The sequence below is a fragment of the Lycium ferocissimum genome, chromosome 10, assembly GCF_029784015.1.
Source record: "Lycium ferocissimum isolate CSIRO_LF1 chromosome 10, AGI_CSIRO_Lferr_CH_V1, whole genome shotgun sequence".
In the NCBI taxonomy this organism is placed as follows: domain Eukaryota; kingdom Viridiplantae; phylum Streptophyta; class Magnoliopsida; order Solanales; family Solanaceae; genus Lycium; species Lycium ferocissimum.
In genome coordinates this window covers 27,159,465-27,183,391 of record NC_081351.1, presented here as the reverse complement: position 1 = coordinate 27,183,391, position 23,927 = coordinate 27,159,465, and the positions used below count along the sequence as shown (strand labels likewise).

General features: G+C 34.9%; 2 protein-coding genes across 2 annotated transcripts; one reads left to right on the top strand and one right to left on the bottom strand.

The window, feature by feature from the left end:
* Positions 1-2,118: 2,118 nt before the first annotated feature.
* LOC132033113 (endoplasmin homolog) lies at positions 2,119-7,979 on the bottom strand. Its single transcript, XM_059422983.1, has 15 exons — positions 7,842-7,979; positions 6,788-6,908; positions 6,544-6,697; positions 6,381-6,461; positions 6,169-6,280; positions 5,971-6,097; positions 5,746-5,884; positions 4,879-4,996; positions 4,383-4,582; positions 4,062-4,277; positions 3,766-3,931; positions 3,546-3,687; positions 3,309-3,459; positions 2,702-3,103; positions 2,119-2,587 (listed from the first exon to the last, which is right to left on the bottom strand). The coding sequence occupies exons 1-15, from the start codon at positions 7,906-7,908 to the stop codon at positions 2,348-2,350; spliced, it is 2,436 nt and encodes an 811-aa protein (XP_059278966.1). The 5' UTR covers positions 7,909-7,979; the 3' UTR covers positions 2,119-2,347.
* Positions 7,980-11,884: 3,905 nt separating this feature from the next.
* On the top strand, positions 11,885-20,300 carry LOC132033112 (DEAD-box ATP-dependent RNA helicase 28). Its single transcript, XM_059422982.1, has 19 exons — positions 11,885-12,298; positions 13,617-13,805; positions 13,887-13,955; positions 14,061-14,167; positions 14,542-14,623; positions 14,729-14,902; positions 15,330-15,478; positions 15,585-15,680; positions 15,928-16,030; positions 16,110-16,172; positions 16,353-16,414; positions 16,545-16,641; positions 17,490-17,608; positions 17,693-17,735; positions 17,914-18,015; positions 18,792-18,893; positions 18,988-19,065; positions 19,387-19,658; positions 19,893-20,300. The coding sequence occupies exons 1-19, from the start codon at positions 11,978-11,980 to the stop codon at positions 19,906-19,908; spliced, it is 2,244 nt and encodes a 747-aa protein (XP_059278965.1). The 5' UTR covers positions 11,885-11,977; the 3' UTR covers positions 19,909-20,300.
* The last annotated feature ends 3,627 nt before the right edge of the window (positions 20,301-23,927 follow it).

Genomic DNA, 23,927 nt, shown 5'->3' with positions numbered 1-23,927 from the left:
TCTTTTTATAAAATCATAGTGAATCGATCGAGTTTCTACATATATATTAAAATGTGATTAGCTACGATTATGTTTGTTAATCATGGAAGATGCTATCTAATGACTAAGTTCCTCCTAACTGCTACTAGTTTGGTAATATGTACTAAATCATACTCCTAAGTCATACCCATAATTTCAGAGCTCATCTGTGGGGTAGTTTGATTTTGGATGCTTCTTACTTTGATCATTGCTAAAAACACAACATTTTAAAGTTACTCGATATCAATGTTGGTGGGAGATAGCAAGTAGTATGTAGAATAGTTAAGATATGCGCAAACTGATTAGAACGCTACGATGATAAAAAGGATACAAAGTTTCGAGAATCAAAGTATTCAAGTCAACTTGTCAACTCCACTTAAATTAATAGAAAAGGAAGTCCAACAAATAAAAGGTCACACACTAGTAAAAATAATTGAATAAACAGGTTGACAAAATATAGGAGTGAATTAAAAGGAACCACAAAAAAGATCCAAGCGTCCAGCTCAACATTGATCAGAGATGCACTAGCAGCATTACACTTTTCACTTTCGATGTCATTTTCCCCTTAAATTTATAGCATCACCAATCAAACTACTTCAATTCTCAGCATCTAAAATTATTGATAAGCTTTTGTGACATCTAAAAAATTATTGATAAGCTTTAAAATAAATATGCTAAATTATCAATATTATCTAAGGGAAAAGCAGGCTAATTCTCCTCACATTGTCGATGAATAATTACTTTCAGCCTTCTTTCACACCAACTTGTGGATTAACCACATCCGGCTCTTTCTTACACTTTAACAAAGTTATAGAACAAGTTAAAAAATTCAACATGTTTTGTGTTGAATTTTATCTTTTCGCTTTATTATCTTGTGCAAAAGAGGAACAATTTGCGAATTAATTAAGAGCTACATTATGAAAAAAGTAACCCCATTACTTGTGAGCTACTTGATAATTTTCTTAAAGTAAGAATGATACCCCGAGCGGATCAGAAGCTCGGGACTGTAATTGGTTCAGACTGCCGACAACAGCACCATTTTTTGCCAATTCACCCCTTTTTTAACAGTTGTTTAGTAAATGATTTTCTTTTCTCGACCCTTTTAGACCAAGGTTTAGTAATCCTTTTGAGCAAACTGAAAATCTTATAAGAAAATACTAGGCCGCAGTCTAAATTTTTGTAACTTATTATAAATGGTAAATGACACTGTCAATATTTTGTCTTTAAGATTGAGAAATATATGAGCAAACAAGAGCTATATTTACAGAACTTTTAAAGGTGGGACATAATCTTCAATCAGCCCAACAACAGTGGAGAATTTCCCAAGGCCCAATTTCTTTCCTACCACATAATTCGGCCTAACTGAAACTGTGGCTTTTATTCATGCCCAGGACCAATGGGCCAAACCTGATGTTATGAATGGGCCAAGACCAATAATAGCAAAGCAGCCTAATAACTTCACTCGTTTGGTTGGGAAACAACTTATAAGTTATCCCAGGATTAGTTATTACACCCTCAAGGTGGGATAAAATAATGCTACAATCCCGGGATAACTAATCCCGAGAATAGTTATTCTGGATTTTTATTCCAACCAAACATGGGATAATGAGGCACTAAAATTTTATCCCGAAACTATTTTTGCTTATCCTTCACACCAAACGACCCCTTAAGTGGTTATGTGTGCGATCCAGGTTGATAAATAGCGCAACCTCATTCCTTAAGTAATAGACTTATGCGTATTGTGTGAAGCTTTGGTTGAGTCTGTTATCCCTCATCTCCCTGCTATGTTCTAGTATCTCATCTCCTCCTTGTCACCCTCATTGTTAAACCTCGTCATCTTTCTACCTCCTGGGATTAATCTTTTAGGCTTTCCGTTGTAATAGTTTAAGCTTTCAATCAAAGAAATCAGTTCCTTGTCGTTGAGTAATTTAAGTGTTTGTTACACCTGAAACCTCGTCGAATGACAGGACCATCGCATATAAAATGCTCCAGGGAATCCATATTCATTTCAATCATAGCAATATAATTTCTGATATGACGCTATCAAATCCTGGGTTAACCACTATTTATTTTATAGTAAATTTAGAAAGAAAAAGCATATTACATTAAAAGGTAGGAGCAACTTGGATTCCTTTGAAGACTACCAGTTCTTACAAGGAAAAATAAGACCTCGCAGTTTTGTTACATGGAAGCAAATTAACGACAAGCTCATACACTAAACCACTGGAAATGCAAGACAGACAAAATTCTTAAGTTTAAACTATGAACTAAACTATTTCTACAAGATAACGTATTCCTTCCGATCAAAAGAAACATTTCTTAGAACCATCTAAAGCTCATCCTTGGCTTCAGAATCTTCGGATGCAGACTCTTCTGCCTTGGTTTCAATCTCAGGTTCTTCAGCTTCTTCTGCTTCTTCCTCAACTGTAGCATCCGGGCTAATGTTTAGACTGCTCTTAACTGAGCTGTAGATATGGGAGGCAAAATCCTTAGGATCACTGAGTTCGAAGCCACTCTCCATTAAAGCTGTTTGGTATATAAGTTTTGCTGTAAGCTTCACATTCTCATCCTGTACACCAAGTAAATAAATCAGTTAGAGATAAACTCCACGAAATTCTTAAGAAAGTTAGAACTTGACCCTACAAAAAAAAAAAAAAATTCACCAAGATAGAGCGCAACGTACCTCTGGGTCATTTACTACTCTCTCCCGGAGCTCCTTGATAATTGGGTGCCTAGGATTGATTTCCAGCACCCTTTTACCACGCATGTATGCCTGCTTGCTTGCATCTGACAGTGTTTGTGAATGCATAATTTTCTCCATATATGCACTCCAACCGTATTTTGATGTCACCACTACACAAGGGGTGTCAGCCAAACGGTTGCTAATTTTGACATCTTCAACATTGTCACTAGCGAGCGCACTCTTCCACCATTTAGTGAGCGGCTTGAATGACTCCTTGAGCTCTTTGGTCTTCGAATCCTTAAGCTTTAATCCCTCTTTAGACACATTCTGGAACTTTTTGTCCTCGTAGTCCATAAGATATTGCATGAGGTATTCATCTACAGGATCCGTGAAAAATATGACCTAGAACATGATAGAAGACAACTTAGAGAACGAGATTTTATGGCTAGACTTCATGAATGTATATAAATGAGAATTCAATGATGAAGAGAAACATTTATGGATTGTAATTTTGTTATGCAGCATTGGCACAAAAACAAGGTTGTTTCTTCAACTATACTGAAACTGAATTCATTTTTGATCGTTTATATTGAAATTGAAGTCATACCTCATAGTCTTTCTTATTAAGCCTCTCAAGGAAGGGAGATTTCTCCAACTGCTCTTTGCTGGCTCCAGTGATGTAGAAGATATCCTTTTGACTTGATTTCATTCTTGAGATGTATTGGTCTAGTGAAGTTAATTTACCATCTGATTTGGTGCTGTAAATATGCACATTAATCCAACAAATCAATAACTGAAAACAAACCAATCAAGTATAAGACTAGGAGTAAAAAAGAGGACATACGTCTCAAATCGGAGAAGTTTAGCCAAGCGGTTTCTGTTAGTTGCGTCCTCTATAATACCAAGCTTGATCGACTTTCCAAATTCGTTCCAAAATTTGGCATATTGACCTTTCTTCTCATTGTCATCACTGGACTCTTCAACATCTGTCATGGCATACCCAAGAATGAGAATTAGATACTTTTAGCTAATTAGACAACTGTAAATTTAGGAATATAAATTACCTCTCTTCTCCTTGTCATTAGATTCATCTGGATCCTCTTCAGCAAGTTTGCGAATCATGTCAAGGGCCTTACGGATGAGTTTTTTCTTAATTGTCTTCAAACTGCTGTGCTGCTGAAGCATTTCTCTTGAGACATTGAGGGGTAAGGTGTCAGAATCAACAAGACCCTGGCATAAATGTCACCACAATCAGTGTTAACACTCAGACATAAATTTTAATAGAATCAGTTATGTATTAGAAGACCAAGAAGAAGTTTTTAATATAACGTCGGTGAAGTATTAGATGAACAAAAATTACCATTAGGAAATTCAAGTACTTGGGCAACAATTCATTAAATTCATCTGAGATGAAGACTCGTCTGACATATAACTTCAAGTTGGATTGTTTTGTGTTGTAGTAGCTCTCATATAAATCATGAGGGGCCTTAGGAGGGATAAATAGAACAGCCTTGAACTCTACATCACCTTCAGCAGTGAAGTGACTCCAAGCCATGGGTTTGTCGTCACTGAAGTCCTGGTAAAATAACATATAGATTTTCATCAAATGGAAAACAATGGTCTAGAAAGTTTAATAATGCACCACACTTGCATTATTAGAAGGAAATACATGAATGTTTACCTTTGCCAGAGAGTGATAGAACTTTGTATACTCTTCATCTGTCACTTCTTTTGGGTTCCTAAGCCATATAGCTTTAACATCATTTAAAAGCTCCCACTCATATGTGGTTTCCTTCACTGTCTTAGTTTTAGGCTTTTTCTCATCTTCAGCCTTCTCTGCATCTTCTTCTTCTCCCTCTTCCTCTGAAGAAGAGCTTTCAGCTGTTCACAATATTGACAGATAATAAGACCACTGAGAAAGAAGAAAAAGTAAAAACGATAGGAAATGAGGGAGCAGACTTTTTCTTCATTTCCTACTCTTAATATGTTTATTTTGTCAGCTTTCCCCAGTCCTCACCTGACTCTTCTCCATACAGGAGCAAAAGAAGGATGGAACGGCAAAAATTTTCATTCAACAAATATGCTACATTCAGACTGCGATTAACACTGAAACAATACTTCTTTATAAATAACACAAGACAACACTTGGCAAGTCAAGATAGGAGAATCATGCATACATGTTTCCTCTTCATCAACTGATTCGTCCTCATCAGCAGGAACTTCCTTCTCAACCTCTTTGCTTGCCCATAGTTTTATAGGGAAGTTGATGAATTCAGAATATTTCTTCACCAATTCCTGAAATCATGGCGCCATAGATTAAGCCACTTCAAGAACCAAAACAAGAGTAACCTCCAAACATAATATAGTATTTCATAAATATGAAAAGCTGGAAGCTAGAACAGCAACCACATAGACCAACTTTCACAGTAAGAAAGATAAAGTTCCTGCTCATTTATTTATGGATCCAATAGAGTAATGGTAACAGAAATCAGGGTTCTTTTTTCCCCGTCTAGACGGGGCTAACAGTCCAGTCCAAGCTACAACAGCACAAATAGAATATGCAAAAAACAGAAACATCCCAATGAATCAGGGTACTTCCATTCAATTCAAGAAATGAAAATTTACCATCAGCCATAAGCGTTTCCGTTCACTTATCATGACCCAAGACTTAAGGAGCATGATCGACCCCTAACTATATTGTTAGACTGTGCGCTTTTGCTAAAGTTGACAAAAATGATGAGTTTAAGGAATTGCGGATACAGTTGTTGAGTTGTTCAGAAGAAATTCTAAAAAAATGTGTGCAGATAGTAGAGGACAAAGAAAAAAGATATATTTTAACTCACATCAAGGTCAAGTTTATTTATATCCAACTATTACAGCAGTATAGAAATTCATGAGCTACTATTCCATATACAATAGCCACCAGAACAGATAATAAGGGAGTTATTGATGACTCATAAAAGATGAAACTGTGACATGCACCAATTAGTTAATAATAAATGTATATGGAGAAATTTTCCTTCATTGTACATCTGTCTACTCACCTTTAGTTTGAACTCATCTAAATATTCCCCTGCTTCATCTCTTAGATGCAGTCTAATTTCAGTTCCACGACCAAGAGGTTCATTCCATGTATCCTCAGAAATGGCAAATGCCCCATCAGCCTTTGATTCCCAAACATATCTGTACACAGATATTACAAGCAAGCATTACATCACCAGTAACTTTCAATCATACAGAAAAAAAATATGCATTTGCTCCAAACATACTGTTTATCGTCGTTGTGCTTGCTAATGACTTCAACATAGTCAGCCACAAGATACACAGAGTAAAACCCAACACCAAATTGCCCAATCAGGTTAAGGTCACCACTTGTCTGCATCTTCTCGACAAACGCTGTATAGCAATAATAACTGTAAATAGAAGTCCACAATCTCAAGGCAACTAGGTCAAGAATAAGAAAGTACCTGAAGTTCCAGATTTAGCTATGGTTCCCAAATTCTTTCTTAGATCCTCCTTAGTCATTCCAACACCTCTGTCACGAATGGAAAGAATTTTCTTTTCTTTATCCAGTGTAATCTGCAATCCATGAAATAACCACAATTAATGGAGCTCCAAAAAAAATTCTCAAAGTTTAACCAACAGAGATGAGCAATTCAATATGATACGAATCACTAACCTGAATCTCAAGATTAGTATTATCACCTTCACCAAGAACCTCCTTGTCAGTAAGTGCAAGGAACCTGATCTTATCCAGTGCCTGAATCAAACAGCAAATAATTTCAAAACAAACCTTTTACAGATCATGTGGAACAGACTCCAAAAACTGAATGCACGCTTACATCAGAAGCATTGGAAATCAGCTCCCTCAAGAAGATGTCCTTGTTACTGTAAAGGGAGTTGATAAGGATGTCCATAAGCCGAGAGACCTCAGCCTGGAACTCAAACTTCTCCGCACTAGCTCGGAGAGTTTTCCTTGACATAGACTCAGCTTCCCTAAATCACATGACGATACAATACTTAATAATGAACGAACATATGAAATCAGAGTAAGCAGATGAAATGAATCAAAAGCAGTTCACAAACCTTTTAACGACATCCGAATCGGTGGATAAACCATTTGGAACAGCACCAATCTTTTCCTCAACCTTTGGTGGGTCTACTGGTGCATCAGAATCAGCTTCTGCATTTGCGTGTATCTTTCGACCTATCAAGTAGTAACACACACTTCCATGTAAGCAAATCACGCAATATTAGATAGTTTGTAATATATAGAGGTCTTAAATTGAAGAGACACATCTGTTCGTGAAAGAGGGTGACTATTCTCATCTCTCAAGTTCTATAAATATAATGAATCTCGCGAAGTAGCGAAAGAAAAATGTAAAGGTATGAACATGGGCTTTGTTGTATCCAAAAGGAATTGCTTATATTTTCCCCAATATATATACTGGCAATATCTCTTTAAGCAAAGTCGACTTTTCACCCCTAAATCCATTTCTTAATCAATTATGTTTTCCTATTTTTCTAACACGTAATTTTATTGATAAAGCAAATATGCTACTACTCAAATATTATGTAGCACAGAGCAATTAAAGCCTCGCAAAATCTTAAACCAAAACTACTAAAACTGAGAAACACTAGAAAAAATCAACTGCATAATGCTGGACCTACCAGCATTCATCTACGCATCTTTAAATTTCATTAAGATCTCAACGCAATGTGACTACTCAACACATAAAAGTTCACAACATCGACTGAAAAAAAAAATCACATGACTTTCAAGGCTTATCAGAATATAAGCATTATCACAACAAAGTGCAGTAAAGTTCCTTAAGATCTCGATGTAACGTGGCTAGTCACACCATAAAAGCCTAACAATTGAAATAAATCTAAACCGTTCGACTACGAAGAAAGGTCTCAATAAGCATTTTCACAACAAAATCCAGTCATTGCAGTAAAGTTCCATAAGATCTCAATCTAATGTCACTACTCACACCGTAAAAGCTTCACAATTTTAACAAAGCTAAAGCGTTCACTTCAATTAAGGTCGGAATAATGGCTAAAGTAGTAAATCCTCCATATAATGGCTAAAGTACTAAATCCTCCAAATAATGGCTAAAGTACTAAACGCCTAACTCACCTTGATCTGGAACAAGAAAAATCAGGCATAATAAAAACAAGACGAACGGAATCGTCCACTTCCTCATTGTCTCCGTTCACCGGAATTTGAACTCAGATTTACAAACGGCGTTATTAGATGTAGAGAGTCGATCTGGAATTTTGCATTATATCCGGAGAGTATATATATAGTGAGCTTCTTCAGGTGGGGTCCAGGATGACGTGGCAAGCATCACTACAAGATCGTACTCTCTGATTGGTCAGATGTTGCCAGCGTGGTGAGTTTTTAATTACGTGGCGGAATTTTATTGGTTTCTCTTGCTTCACAGGACGTGGATGAAAAAATATTTAGTTTCTGGAAAATTCCAAAGGTTTAAAGGAAGACTCGAAGGACGACCTGGTTTTTCTCCCCCGAATCATACGTTAATTATTTTTCGCTTTCATGTTGACCCTAAAAAATATTCCTAACTTAAACATTTTTAGTATATTCAAACCTGTGGTCTTATCGAATTGAATGACAAATGTTCCTAGCTTAATCATTTTAGAATATTCAAACCTGTAGTCTTATCGAATTGAATGACAAATGTGCTCACTATTTTCGTTGTTGGCTATTTCATTCAAAAAAAAAAAAAAAAAAGTGAGACAAGGAATATAATTACTTGTTAAAATCTTTTGTAGTTACATGATAATCTCTTTTTTCCTTTTAAATATACAGACCGAGATATAAGGAAAAACGACTCCCCTTTATGGTTATAGCATCATAACATTTCCTAAGAGTTAAGTGAAATTTGTATCTAACAAATTTGATCTTCAAGATAGTGAGGAGTTTCAAGTTTGAGCAATTTTACATAGTATCGTTTGTGTGCAAGATTGATGTTTTGATAAGGATAACATGCATGATGCAACAACAAGAACATACCGAGTGAAATTTCACAAAGTAATGTTTATGGAGGATAGAGTGTACGTAAACCTTACTCAATCTTGCGAAAAGGATAACAAACATCATGCAAAATCATTTTATAATCGAAGAGGTTGTGCAAAAGTTGCATATTTGAGTTATTGAAAAAAGAGTTTGTATTGTTTACCCTAAAAATTGGATAACAATTAAATTTGTACGCGGTTCAAATGATATGCGGTTTAATTTAACACGAATGATTATAGAGCAACACATAATGGTGTAAAAGCGAGTAAGAACAATCAAACCACGATAAAACAACGATTAATCCTTAGAAGCGACCGATCGGTCGACTCGGGTCCTCGGAACCGGGCTCGTGTTACAGTGGTCAATGAATGAACAACAATTGTATAACACTTAGAGAGAGTGATAAACACTTAGAATCAAATTGTATTGCTTAGTATGTTTGTGCGTGTAAAAAGAACCAGCCTAAAGTAAAAGGGGTTCTCCTTTTTATATAGTAGAGGAGTCCTAGCCCTAGTATAAGTCTAAATAAGGTATAAAATCTTCAGTTACTGATGAGCGAAATCGGTGCCGCCATATCCGGCTGATAGCGGATATTTCGGACTCTCGTTTATCACTGTTAACCGCCTTCTCGTCCTATCTCGGTATCCAGTTCCAACCGAGCTCAGTGACCCGTATGTGCTCGATCTTGTTGCAATCCATCGCTTGATCTTGACCCCGATTGGGACTTATCCGAGCCAATAATGACCAACATAGTCTTAAGTTTCTTGACGGGAAATCGAAGGTAACCTTGCCCTCGATTTTGCCCGTATACATGTATGTTTATACGCAAGGTTGAAGTTTTGGGGTGCGTATAAAAGAGAGATGGCTGGCCTCTTTCCCTGTAGAGATGGAACAACGATTGGATTAGACACATTCGGTTAAGGCTACCCATATGGGTTTTAATCTACTACTAGCAGAAAACGATATTCCTTTAATGGGTTCTACACGTCATGTATTTACATTATAAGTTGGGCCAGTAAATATTGAATAACATATGATTATAAAGAAGCTAACTTTTTTTAAGTGAAAACTCTTATATAGACTAGTTGAGAACAGAAAAATGTTGTACGCATATTTAAGTTATTTCAAACAGATGTTTGTGCGATTTTCTCTATAATAAGTGAAGTTTTAACAAAAGAAAATATCATATAAATGCTATTTGAAAATAGAAGGTCTTAATTACAGTTTTTTTGATATATTGAAAAGATTAAATAAATATATCTGGAGGAAGGCAAATCAATACGCTCATTTTCTGGTAAACGAATGGCATGACCATGTATTACATTTGCTAATATGGAAAAGATGCACTCAAAGAAATTAGGGGTGGCAAAATCAGTTCATGGGAAAATGACCCGCCTCCAGTTTAGTGATCATTGACGAAATCGATTCATTTCGCCTGCAGCCCCATTTTAGCCCATAAAAGTTAGGTGATATTTAGCCTAAATTAACTCATAAAATCTTTTTGAAAAATATTCTCAAAAAAACTTATTTTTATTTCTTTATCTGATCCACCTATACATATTAGCATCATAGTATAATAACATCTCTCTATAATAACCAAGTTTTTACGGAACCGATTTTTCATGTTATATTTTACTTATGTATAACAACATTTTACCTATAATAGCAACAACCAACTTTATAACAGTACACTCTTTGTAAAATTACTCTCATATAACATCAATCTTCTTTTTTTGATAATATAATAATCATCTTTATAAAAATAAAATGTCTATGATTACCAATAATATATAAGTGTAGGGATTTTGACCAAATATTTGATCCTTTAATATTCTATTTATGACAAAGAATGTCATATGAATATATATACTTTCATCATTAAAAGATTTTCCTTCTTTATACAAAGTGTGAGTAAGCTTAGAACTTGACGATTAATAATGAAAAATTAGATTTTATGCATCTTAATTTGTTGCCTATAACACCGAAATATTATTTAAGTATCAATATTGTTATAGGTGTATAACAGTCATTCTCTATAACAGCTAAAAAATTTCGGACTCAATGATGCTGTTATAGAGAGGTTTGACTGTATTATGTATAGTCATAATAAATAAAGAAAATAGTTTATTAGGGACTAAAAAGTTACTGTATAAAAGAACAAACGAAGAAATTAAAACTTGGTAAGAATTAGGTAGGTTGAGTTATGACCTGCTTTTTTAGCTGTTTTGACAACCTATTTCAACACAGAATTTAGATTAATTCGATAACCGTTTTATTAACTGGTAATTTTAACCGCTTAAATTTAGTCCAAACCGCCCATTTGACACCTCTTAAAGTTTCTTTTCATAACATAATTATCTTGCTTAGGAAAGAGAGGGGGTGAAGGGTAGTATCCAAAAGTTAAAGGGGCTCTTCCATGATATAACAAAATATAGGGGAAGAGTTGGGAGGTTAACAAAACTAATACAATTAAAATAAAAAATAAAATAAAATATATCTTTTTTTTTAATTATATAGTGGGTAGGGGAAGGGGTAAAGAAATAAAATATATCAATGTCTAGGTTGCGACTAAATTCTAAATCCTTTAAGTCAAACAAATTCTTAAAACTCTATAGTCATCCTTGTACTACCTTGCGTTCCAATGGCTACATATTTTTGTTTCGAACAAGCCAGAGATGAATTTGAAGAAGAAGAACAAGTAGAGGAAGAAGATAATGAAGGTGTCGACCCTAAACCTTGTACTAATAAATTATTTCAATTAAGGCTAAAAATGGAATTTCAAAATTAAAGTTATTTAATTATAGAGATGTGACACTCTTTTCGGACAGATTAAAAAGACGTTATTATATGTCTCACACATTCAAGCCCCCTCCCCCAATCCGTATCAAAAAAAAAAAAAAAAAAAGGGGCAAAATTGTCTTATGTCAAATAGTTCAAGGACAAAACTGATCAATTTTTCCGTTTTAACAGTTAGTAAAAAGGATATTTTTTGAGCTGTTTTGTTAGTTGCAGGGCATTTTTAAGTAAAAAACTTAGTGGTGAGGGCATTTTTAAACCAAAAACATAATGGAGAGTAAAACTGACTCATTTTAAATAATTCAGGGGTATATTTGGCCATTTTCCTAAAATATATCAACGTCTAGGTTAGAACTAAATTCTAAAACCCTGCAACTCAAACAAGTTCTTAAAACCCTCACACACAAAAATCACAGCAGTCATCTTTGTCCATTATTCCAATGGCTACAGATTTTTGTTTCGAACAACCTAGCGATGAAGAAGTTGAATACGATGAAAACGACAATGAAGATGAAGAAGAAGGACAACAACTATCTGAAGAAGATAATGAAGATGCAGACCCTAAACCTAAAACTAATAAAAAGTCGCAATCTCCATGGGATTTTTCTGCTTATTCTGAATCAGTTGCTGATGAACATAGCCGACGTAGCACTACTTCAGTTGATTTTAAGATATCAAAAGCTCGTCAACAACTCTCAGCACCTATAGCTAAACCTATCGAGGAAGATTCTGATTCAGATGATGAAGAACCACACCGCCAAGTAAAACTGCTTACGTTTTCTCTATTTGTTGATACTCTTTCCGTTTTAATTTGTTTGTCTAGTTTTGACTTCGCACATAGTTTAAGAAAGTAAAGAAACTTTTGAATCTTGTTGTCTTAAACTAAAATACCCTTTGATCCTGTGGTCTTAAACATGTCCATGTGTAAAGTTGGAATTAAGAGTTGCGAAAAAAGGAAAGTAGCACGAACAAATTGAAACTGAGGGAGTACATGTTTTGCTCTAGCTAGGACAGAATGTCTAGGAAATATCAACTAGTTTGGGATTAAAATTTAGTCTGGTTAGTGAATGTTAGTAGCTCGTCAACAACTGTCCACCCATATAGCTAAACCAATAGAGAAAGATTCTTTTTCCGATGATGAAGAACCACATCGCCAAGTAAAACTGTTTGCGTTTTAGTATCTGTCTGTTGATAGATGTTTTTTGTTTTGTCTTTTTGAAGTGTTTGGGGAAATTTTTGATACGTTTAGCCAGGAATAGAGCGAATAGAAAATATCGACTAGTTGGGACTAAAATTTAGTTTGGTTAGTGAATGTCAGTTTTAGAGAACTTTAGTTTGTTATAAAAGTTAAATTTATGACAAACTAAAGTTATAAAATTTTAGATATTTGTTGATTGATTTTTTTTGTTTTTGTTTTTGTTTTTGTTATTCGAAGTGTTCCGAGTTAATTTTTGATACGTTTAGCTAGGAACAGAGTTAATAGGAAATATTTACTAGTGGGGACTAAAATTTAATTTGGTTAGTGGAATTTCAGTGTTGGAGAAGTTTAATTATTTGTAAAAGTTAAATTCTTTATTATTGGAATGAAATGTGATAGATCAGAATGGGTGTAGGGGACCTACATAGTTGGGATTGAAGCTTAGTTGGTTAATTTGTACGATTATAGTCCTTATAGCCTGGTTAGCGAATGTTAGTGTTAGGGAACTTTAGTTTGTTCTTAAAGTTAAATTATTTAGTAGGTGTTTGGTCATAGATTCCAAATACTTTTCACTTTGTTTGGAATTTATGGAGTTGGAGCTGAAGACGGAGTTGTGTTTGGTTATAGTTTTTGCAAAGAATAATTGGAATATGTTCATGCTTGATTGTACTTAAATACAGCTTCAAAAGTGAAAAGTGAGTTGTAAAACAGCTTATAATACAACTTCAAGCTGGATTTGGAATTTTCATGGCCAAACACTGATTTTCATAGAAAGTGAAAAATTATCCCAGAAAAAATGTGAATTATTTTTATGGTCGAACGGGTAATTATTGGGATGAAACGGGTTGTTTAATTTGGTTGATTATATTTGATAATTTCAGGAAGAGTACAGACCGGATGATGGTGATGGTGATGATGATGTGGATACGAATGTTGCTGAAAAAAAGCCATTTTTTGCCTCATCAGAAGGAGTTTCATTTCATGCCAATTCGTTTCTGGAGCTCCATATCTCAAGGCCGTTGCTTCGGGCTTGTGAAGCATTGGGTTACAGTAAGCCCACACCAATTCAGGTGTCTCTCTTTGCCAACTTTCTATAACACCTTAAATGTAATATATTAACTATGGTGTTAATGTGCATTACCTCAATGTAGGCTGCTTGCATTCCACTGGCCTTAACCGGCCGAGATATATGCGGTAGTGCTATAACAGGATCTGGAAAGGTACAATTTTGTGATGTTAGATCCAATGTACTCATACTTAGCTAGTTGTCTTAGTTGGTTATGTTTTGATTTTTTGCTCCTTCTCTCTTTCCTTTGCCTCTTCAGACTGCTGCCTTTGCCTTACCTACACTGGAGAGACTGTTGTACCGTCCAAAAAATAGGCCTGCAATTAGGGTTCTTATTCTTACACCAACTAGAGAGTTGGCTGTTCAGTACGTTTCCTTATCTCTTTTAAAAAAATGTGCGTGTGAATCGTGAATGCTGCTTTTTCTTTTTTTCTTCTGTTCTCGTTCATTATATTTTATGGTGCTTCCACTACCGGTTTGCCAAAACAGGTCCTCTTTTTGTGCAACTGACACTATCAAGATTTTGCATCAGATGCCTACACTGATTCAATTAGAACCTATTTGGTTCCAAATTGCAAATAGCACAAAATCAACAAGATTCTCCAATAATTGTTTGCCCCTTATACTATGTTTGCCTCTAATTTATGTACAAGCTACTATTTTTTTGTATTGTATGTCGATTGATTCTTCAAGTACTCTAATAGTGATTGACTGGGCTATGTCTTAATTCTGCTATCCAGGGTTCATAGTATGATAGGTAAACTTGCCCAATTTATGCCAGATATCCGATGTTGTCTGGTTGTTGGTGGTCTGTCAACCAAGGTATGCTTAGAGCTTTCCTGATCCTTCCTAGGGGAAGCTTGAAGGTTGAGTTTTTATCTCAGCTACTACATCCAACAATTATGGGAATGTCATGCTCTATTTCAGGTGCAAGAGGCAGCCTTGAGATCAATGCCTGATATTGTCGTGGCCACTCCAGGACGTATGATAGATCATCTACGGAACTCCATGTCAGTTGATTTGGATGATCTTGCAGTATTGATTCTTGATGAGGCAGATCGTCTACTGGAGCTGGGTTTCAGTGCTGAAATTCGTGAGCTGGTATGTCTTCAACATCGTGGTTTCCTTTTCTATAGAACCAAGGTAGCTGTGTGCCATATTTGTTGTGTGCACACGAAATCTTAACTATCTTATTACAAAACGTAATTGTACTTATGTCAATAAGCTTCTACTTTCAATTCGGTCAAGGAAAACTTTTGGTAATTTCATTTACTATGAAAACCTTCAAACTATAGAATATTGCCTCATTAACTGTTTAATCTAGATAGAAAAGGATGTCTAGAAGTTCCTTCCACTTCTATTTCTCATCATGCTGAAGTAAATTAGTCAATGAATCAGATAAAAGATCAATAAGTAAGGTGTACACTTTCTTCTTCTGCGAATAAATGTTTTTGTTCTGGTGGGGGATTTGTCCTATAAACATATATTACTTCAGCTCCTGAAATAATATGACCTGGCCTATACACAGGTTAGATTGTGTCCGAAGCGGAGACAGACCATGTTGTTTTCTGCGACAATGACTGAGGAAGTTGATCAGCTCATCAAGCTCTCTCTGAATAAACCTTTGCGCCTATCAGCTGATCCATCTGCGAAACGGCCTGCAAAATTGACTGAAGAGTAAGGCATCGGCAATATCTACCTTGCATTTAATTTTTTTTTTCCTGAGATGGAATCTCAGATATAAATCTCTCAAATGTGGAAGCTGATGAAACCTTGTTTGCAGGGTAGTTAGAATACGGCGCATGCGTGAAGGAAATCACGAAGCGGTTCTTCTTGCATTGTGCACCAAGACCTTCACTTCCAAAGTGATTGTTTTCAGGTTTGCAGCTAACTGTATCTAAAGTTGCATTTTCTATTGTGATATGGTATACTTTGCCGGGTCTTCCATTTCATGCCCTATAACATACATTATCTTTCGGGGCATGACTCTTGATGGATGTAGGAGACTGCAACATTCGTTTTGAATTCTTGCAAAATTTAAATTTGTCTCCTTTGATCTATCTTTTGGACCTACACTTGCCTTATCTTTTGGTCCAGAAGGCTAAATTCTGTGGTTATCTTGACAGTGGTACAAAACATGCAGCACATCGGTTGAAAATTATATTTGGTTTACTTGGGTTCAAAGCAGCTGAACTACATGGAAATCTTACGCAAGCCCAGCGTCTAGATGTATGTTCCATCAAATGTGTTTTCTGGAATCATAGTTTAATTTTGTGGAAAAATTTCGTACTGATTTTTATATCTATAGGCTTTGGAACTTTTCAGAAGACAGGAAGTGGATTTTTTGATTGCAACCGATGTTGCAGCTCGTGTAAGATGATTCTATCTAATTGATTTTGTATGATTATTCTAAGCATGAAGTTGTATGAAATATGTTGTATTCCCCTTTTGTGTCCTCCTGACATCTGTATTTTTGCTGTTTTGTCATAGCAGAACTAGAATTATCTTCTCTTATTTTACAGTTGACTAATTTTTTTAATTCCTTTTTCAGGGACTTGACATTATTGGTGTTCAAACCGTTATAAATTTCGCGTGCCCGCGTGATCTTACTAGGTAAGTTGCAACTTCTCTTACAAGTCAGGCTTGTAGTGCTCTTTTTCTTTTCTGTCTTCTAGTTCTGGTAGTTTGTGCGAGTTAACTCTTTATGTACTTTATGCAGTCCTGATTTCCTTTTTCTGTGCAGTTACGTTCATCGAGTGGGCCGGACAGCTAGAGCTGGTAGAGAAGGGTATGCCGTTACATTTGTCACAGATAATGATAGGTCTCTTCTAAAAGCCATTGTGAGTATCTATGTCCTCTCTGTTCAAACATCTTTTAGCTGTTCAGTCACTTGAGATCTCCTAGTCCACGAGTCATTTCATTTCGACTGGTGGGATATTGTATGTTTAAAATCATTGACCAATTAGATGCCTGGTGTTTCAAGTATCTCATATCTTTTTAGTTCTCGTCTAAAGCAACATCTTGACCATTCACTCTTCTTTTCTTTTGTTTTTTGGGAGATAAGTCCATGTTCGTATGTTATCATTGTCAAAAAAAAAAGTCCATGTTCGTCTTTTACATAAGCTCATACATGTTAGTTATTTACAGTTTAAATTTAAAATAGTCGTATCGCCGACTACGCAGTACCTGCATAACCATCTGTACATTTTTTCTATGGAAATGTACTTTAGATCAGTTAGATGAAAATTGTAGTTTGAGCACCATTTTACCTATCAAAAAGAAATTGTATTTTCAGAACTATTGATTGGTTAAATGTATTCGGTTGTGTTGTTCTATTATCCTTTTTTTTTTTTTTTTTTTTTTTTGGGTCTCTGACTAAAGCAACACAGTGACAGTTTAATTTTCTTTTAAGAATAAGTGCTTACTGACCATTCACTTAATTGCAATTGTATTGTTATCATTTGGGTATAAAATTAAAATAATCATTTTTCTGTCTATGTAACATACAAGAACCAACTAGACCCACAAACTAAAATTTTTTCTAGATGTGCATTAAGACTTAACCAAACCCCAAAACAAACACACACACACACACACACACACAAAAAAAAAAAAAAAAAAAAAAAAAGAAAAAAAGAAAAAGAAAAAGAAAAGAAGGTGTGCATAGACCTAATGAAATGTGTTACAGGTTAAACGAGCTGGTTCAAGGCTAAAGAGTCGAATTGTAGCGGAGCAATCAATAGTTAAGTGGGCCCAAGTGATTGAACAGCTGGAGGATCAAGTAGCTGCAATTATGCAAGAAGAAAGGTGTTATTTTGTCACCTTAACCTTGTACTGAATTTGATAACTAAAATTTTATTTATTAACTTATTAAAATTTTGGTTACTGCAGGGAAGAGATGGCACTAAGAAAAGCTGAAATGGAAGCTAATAAGGTAATTTATCATAGTAGAGTTTGCGGAACCCTACGATGAATAATTGCCTCTAATTGTAGAAGTCTGAAGACCCTCCCTCTAAAAGAAGAAAATTCATTAAATAAATGCTGCAAGGCGTACTTCCAAAAACAATAAAATGCTGTATGGCTTAGTATGACATGGTGTTTTGACTTTGCAGGCAGAGAATATGATTGCCCACAGGAATGAGATTTATTCACGCCCTAAACGAACATGGTTTGTCACAGAAAAGGAGAAAAAGCTTGATCAAAAGGCAGCAAAGGTGATTTACATCTTGGCTGCAGGGCGATTATATGATGGCATGCCTGTTCTGTCATTTACTTATGATGCTTGTTCGTTTTGTTAGTCTTTGAATCTATTGTTGGTTTTGTCGTAGCACAACTAATTACATTGTTTCATGATATACATTGGTAGGGCTCTTGAATTTAAAAATAATTAAATTCTTGATTGGCCAATGTATCAGTAGTAAAAATAAGGAATAACAAGCTTGGTCGTAATTGACCAGGAGTATTAAAAAGGACGTAGCAAGAAATTTTGAGGACAGTATGGTGGAAAATAGTCCATGCACTCCTTCCTCCATATTATATTCAAAGAAAATCCTGATTTTTTGTCCTTCGATAAGAAAGAATATCCTGATTTGTTATAGTTATTTATTAACCTAGTTTGTAAATTTGGATTTTTGATGGATCAATGATCATACCTTTCACAATTTGCAGTATAATACAATTCTCAGAACTTCCTAAATTCTGACCTTGTTATTGAAATCCTTGTAAAATTCAAGCTTAACTGAAGTAGGCTCACAAAATCTTAACCATGCTGGGAATTATTCTTTGTTGTTCAGGGTTTATTCTGCAGGTAATACACACGTATCTGTTGTTAGTAAGTATGGTGTCTAGAAAGAAACAGAAAAAGAAACTAATATATATGTAGACACGTATATATAAATGCCCATGGACATAATTTTTTGAATACATATAACTTATGCTGTTACACTTCTGGTTGATTAAAATATTAGCTGACATGCAAAAGCTATTCCAGGAATCAGCAGCAGCCAAAGAAAATGGTTCTGAGAGCAAGGTAATGAGTGCTAATCAAGCGGAAGACCTGAAGATGAAGGAAAAGAGGAAGCGAGAACGAGAGGTGCTAGTCATCCTGAGTGCTTTTTGTAAAATTGAGCATACAATTCCGATTGACTTCTCATTCATCATTCTCACTGTTGAGCTGATTGTTATAGAAAAATATGCCAAGGAAGAAAAGGAGGAGGTTGGAGGCTTCCCGGGAACAATTAGAAGATGAAGATGACTTAGATGAAGTAAGCATCGTTTCTTCTTCACTTATTTTCAACCTTGTTGCATATTTCCTGTTATCTCGAATGGGAAAGACTGTCAGGTCCTGTGTTCATCTTTGACATTTTCTCTACGAAAACTTCCTTCCTTTGAAAGTACTTATGAGAAAATTGGAGCTATTGGCCTGAGAGAAAAAAAGTTCCAGAATGAGGGCTATTGCAAAATTTAACAATCTACGCGTTGCATTTTCATGAACTAGGCTATTTGTATATGTGCTTTGGCTGTTGTTACATATAAATATTGGTTCTGTTGTAGTGTTACCTATTTATCCCCTCGAACCATTTCAGGGCAAAGAGAAAACAAAGAAAGAGAAATCTGGAATTTCCCTAGTGGATGTTGCGTATCGTCGTGCGAAGGCAGTCAAGGCTGTGAACAAGGCAGTTGATGCTGGCAAGATTGTTAGAAAGGCAGGAAACAAACCGAAACCGAAAAGCAGAGTATCTGAATCAAGAACAGAAGAAATGCAGGATCTTTTTCAAAATGATATGAGTGAGAAAAAACAAAGGAAACCACTTCATGCGGGTGGAAAGAAGAAGTCCTCATTCAAGAGCAAGTCACGGTATATAACTCATTTAAAATTTTTTCCCCCTTTTAAGCTCAATCTTCACGATTATAACTAGCGTTTTATTGTTTATTAGAAGATAAATTAGTACCACATTAGCTAAGGAAACGTAGGTTATTTGTCTATTTGAAAAATGTTAATATACGTCTGAAGGCAACGGTGATGTAGACTCCAGTTTTTATATTTTTCATATTTCTGTATCGGATTTTCTTACATAATTTGAATGTGCAGGTACAAGCGAAGGTAACACTTGCAATACCATGGCGATGAACCGGAAATCAAGTAACTGGAACAAGGTAGGTGCATCAAACATGAATACCTTTTTCCTAACAAAGGAATGCCAAGTTGATGCTGACTTGAACTAAGATACGATCCTGCTGCAAGTAGTTTCTTAGAGTATTGCTGATATTGAGCTTGTAGTGGTATTTCTGAGAAAGTTGTACGAAGGAATCGTACATGTTAGTTTATGAGTAGGTCCCCAGCTCTTGTTTCATTTTTGTGGAGTGTATTTTATCTCATATTTGTTTTGTTTGGACTCGCGCATGTACTGGATGTAAAGCATGTATCTGTACATGTATTCGATTTTGATTACACATTGTTGATTATCTAAAATTCAACTTTCCTAGTCCTGTAGATAAACTGGTGATATCTCGACTATATAGTTTTCTACAAATGTCTTAATACTTGTGAATGCCTTTTGGAATTAAGTTCTGGGGATCCCTAGTTTGGTTCTACCTGTGGATTCTAGATTCCCTCGATTTTAAGCTAACAAAAAGTCAATTACTCTTTACCAAATTAACGATTTCAAGTTATCTAAGATTGGATGAACTTTTTCTGTACTTTTCATTACTCAATGAAAATTCTAATCAATACTCAAATTCTCAAACAATTTGTTAATTTAGGTTATACTTTTACCCAAAGATCCTGAAAAATTACGCTCAAGTAGTTGTGTCTAAACTAAATTGGAACCTAAATTTACTCCTGTTGTAAATCAATATTTAAGTTCTTCAACACTTCGTAATCCAATTTAGGACGCTCATATTTTTAAATATAATAATTATCACACTTCAACTAACCGTGTTTATCCAAATTGGCAACCTAAGGAGTATAACGTGCAAAACCTACTTTATGGTTGCTCAAATCTGTTCATCCGTAACAATTTCACAAACTCCTACCATAATCCCCAATATGAAAAAGGGAAGCCTCAGGCAACTTCTAAAGGATCTATAATGTCAGTCTAAAGCTCACCTTTCTTTTCAAGCACACTATACATTGTATGTACCTACAAATTCAGTGTCATTTCCCAGATCACCCTCACTTTTATTACTCACTGTTTTCTCATATCTTTGGGATGCTCCAGATTATGCTTGTCGGAAGAATCTTGCAATATGTCAAGTAATATAATGATAGAAGTTTACGTTTGAATAAATATCCTACATCCCATCAAAGTATTCAAGGTGCATGCATGTTGACACAGAAATATAGTCATAAAAAAATACTTATATTTATCAACTACTTTTAATTATTTAACCCAAATAGACTATGTTTGTGATTGATTAACATTTTTTTGCGCGGATTGCCCTTCTTTTGGGGTGGTCTTTAAATTTTACCCCTCATATTTGTGGTCTTTAAATTATGCCCCTCATATTGCTGGTCTTTAATTTTTGCCCTTCGCGTTGCAACCACGAGCACACGCGAGAAATATACGAGATACCGGTTTCGAACCCCGCTTTCAAGATAAATTAAAAAAAAAAATTGCAAGGCAAGGTTTGGGTCGCGTGTATGCGGACCCCGCATACACTTATTAAGAAATTACCAAAGTTATGCAGCACCGTATCTTTTGCCTTATGGGCAAAGCATGCGTATATGTCGGCCCCAAGATACTTACGGGCAAACTTTAATAGGGCAAACTTTTAATTAAGCCTTAACTAAAAGTCTTTTTCCTAGTTATGCGCTAGCGTACTTTTAGTTAAGGCACAGCTAAAAGTATGCCTAGTAGGCGTTTAACTTTTTAAGACATATACTAAAATTTGCCTTATAAGACAAAGTCTATATGCCTATGAAAAGTTATGCCCTATAGGCATCTTTTAGTTATCTTAATTAAAAGTTTGCTATAAGGCAAATACTTGGAAAAACTTTTAATTGAATTAAACTATTTAAAGTTTGCTTATATATGTGACCGGCATAAGCATGAAGGAATTACCAAAGTTATACCGGACTTGGTATACTTATGCTAAGTACGCATACAAGGCATAAGTATCTTAGTCATGTATAACTTTTAATTCCTTAACAAAAGGTATGCGGTGGAAACATAGCGAAATTTAAACTCTGCCTTGCGAATTTTTTTTAAATTTTTGACTGAATGAGGGTTCCAACCTGAAACCCATGAGTTTTAGCCAAAAGGCAAAATTTAAAGATTTCAAATATGAGGAGCAAAATTTAAAGACCACCCAAAAGAGGATTAAAGGGAGCCCAAAAACTAATATGCAAATTTAAAATGTAAGACAAATCTCGTATTTTCTTTAGTTTTATGATGGACCTAAAACTCTATAAAACTTCATCATCTCTTAACTATATTAGGGTTCAGTTTTATGATCAAGTCGTCACAAGCCTTGCTCCTCCTTATTCCCATTGCTATACAGAGGCTTTTGCTTCAGGTATTTATCTGGTGATGCCCATTTTTGTGAAGAAATTATTGTTTTTTAATCCTGCTAGTTGTTTATTGCTTAATATATAATAGTATAGCATAATAATTTTATATTATAAGACAATTAATATATGGACTTGTTAAGAAAATAATGGATTAGAAATTGAGTACTACCAAATTGTTGCATTAAAAAGGTAGAACAATCCAATTTTTTTTTTTTTTTTTCAGTTGATAAAATTTAATCTGAAAATATATATATTTTCTTAGAAAAAGCCATCTAACAGTGAACAAACTGAGAGGGGACAGAAGATGAGGAAAACATAAAAGCAAATTCCAATTCGTTTAAGGATTCCGAGGCTCCTATTACTAGGGAAATTTAGATTTGGTTGTGTATATCGAAATTTAACCTTTATGACAATTCTGTATAGACATGAGGTGTTAAATAACTTGTTTATTGTAAGTCTCCTATTACTTTACGGAACTTATGGAATTTATTGTGTATATATAATCTCGCCTTTGCGACAATTTTGTATCGAGTTGATAGTTACGATTTCCTTATAGTCTTGTAAGTTCAACAAAACTTTGTCTCATAATTAGTACTAATACTTTTTATATGAATTTTAGGTTGGAAAGTTTGAATCCTCTGTGCCCTGTAATAAAGAACATAGACCTACTAAGGAAATTTGAGCTTAAGTAACAACAACGTTGAAGTGCTTTTTGTTGTATTTTCAGGGATCTGAGATCACACGAGTGTCACTATGAAATTAGGGATGGCAATTAGGGTAGGGCAGGGCGGGGCAGGGTAGGGCAAAGTCATAATAGGGCGGGGCGGGGAAACATATAAACGGGGCGGGGCGGGGGGGCAAAATTTAATTTTTGAAAATTTTTAATAGGACGGGGCGCAGGTAGGGCAAGAAATGGGTTATAAGTGGGTTGGGTAAAAAATGACTATTTTATTCTTGTTCTTAGTTTGAATCCACATTTTGAAGCGTCGTTCTTTATTACTAAAAGTATAAGCATGATTCTTTGGAAGTTTGTAAGATTTCTCATTTTTGTTATTAAATTCTTATTTTTTAAAATGTGACTTCTAGCATAAATTAAAATCAATATTTTTTTATTATAAAACTAAACTTATGAAGTAAACCCAGTAATAGAACTATTCTATTTGTTTAAGCTTGTACAAAACGTTTCCTATTTATCGCAAAAGTGATCGCCTAATTAACTGATCTTACGATTAACAATATTCATTTAGAAGAAATCACTAAAAAGACATCTACAGAAATACTACTACTTGCCAGTTATACTTACATCACAAGTTTGTCTTTAGTAATTAAGATAAATCATTTTTTTTTTTTAACTCAAACATTCCTTCAAGCTTATTTAATTATACTAAAGATGATTTTGTGTATTCTCATGCTAAATATAGTAAAATATTTAAATTCTAGTTCTATTTTGAAATTTGAATGATCAAAAGAAAAAAAAAATTAATTTTAGGAACTAATCATTCATCTAATTGTTTTTAAGAAAATATGTCATGCTTCGAAGTGAAAAATAAAGAGGAAAAAAGAAAAATAATATAAACGGGGCAAGGGGGTACAGGCGGGGCTTAGCGGGGCGGG

Coding starts and splice junctions, on each gene's coding strand:
- LOC132033112 (XM_059422982.1), top strand. CDS start 11,978: ATGGCTACAGATTTTTGTTTCGAACAACCTAGCGATGAAGAAGTTGAA. Junction 16,415..16,544: donor TGCCCGCGTGATCTTACTAG/GTAAGTTGCAAC, acceptor TTTTCTGTGCAG/TTACGTTCATCGAGTGGGCC. Junction 19,066..19,386: donor ATGAAGATGACTTAGATGAA/GTAAGCATCGTT, acceptor GAACCATTTCAG/GGCAAAGAGAAAACAAAGAA.
- LOC132033113 (XM_059422983.1), bottom strand. CDS start 7,908: ATGAGGAAGTGGACGATTCCGTTCGTCTTGTTTTTATTATGCCTGATT. Junction 6,462..6,543: donor TGATTTCCAATGCTTCTGAT/GTAAGCGTGCAT, acceptor TGTTTGATTCAG/GCACTGGATAAGATCAGGTT. Junction 4,583..4,878: donor AGTTGATGAAGAGGAAACAT/GTATGCATGATT, acceptor TATTGTGAACAG/CTGAAAGCTCTTCTTCAGAG.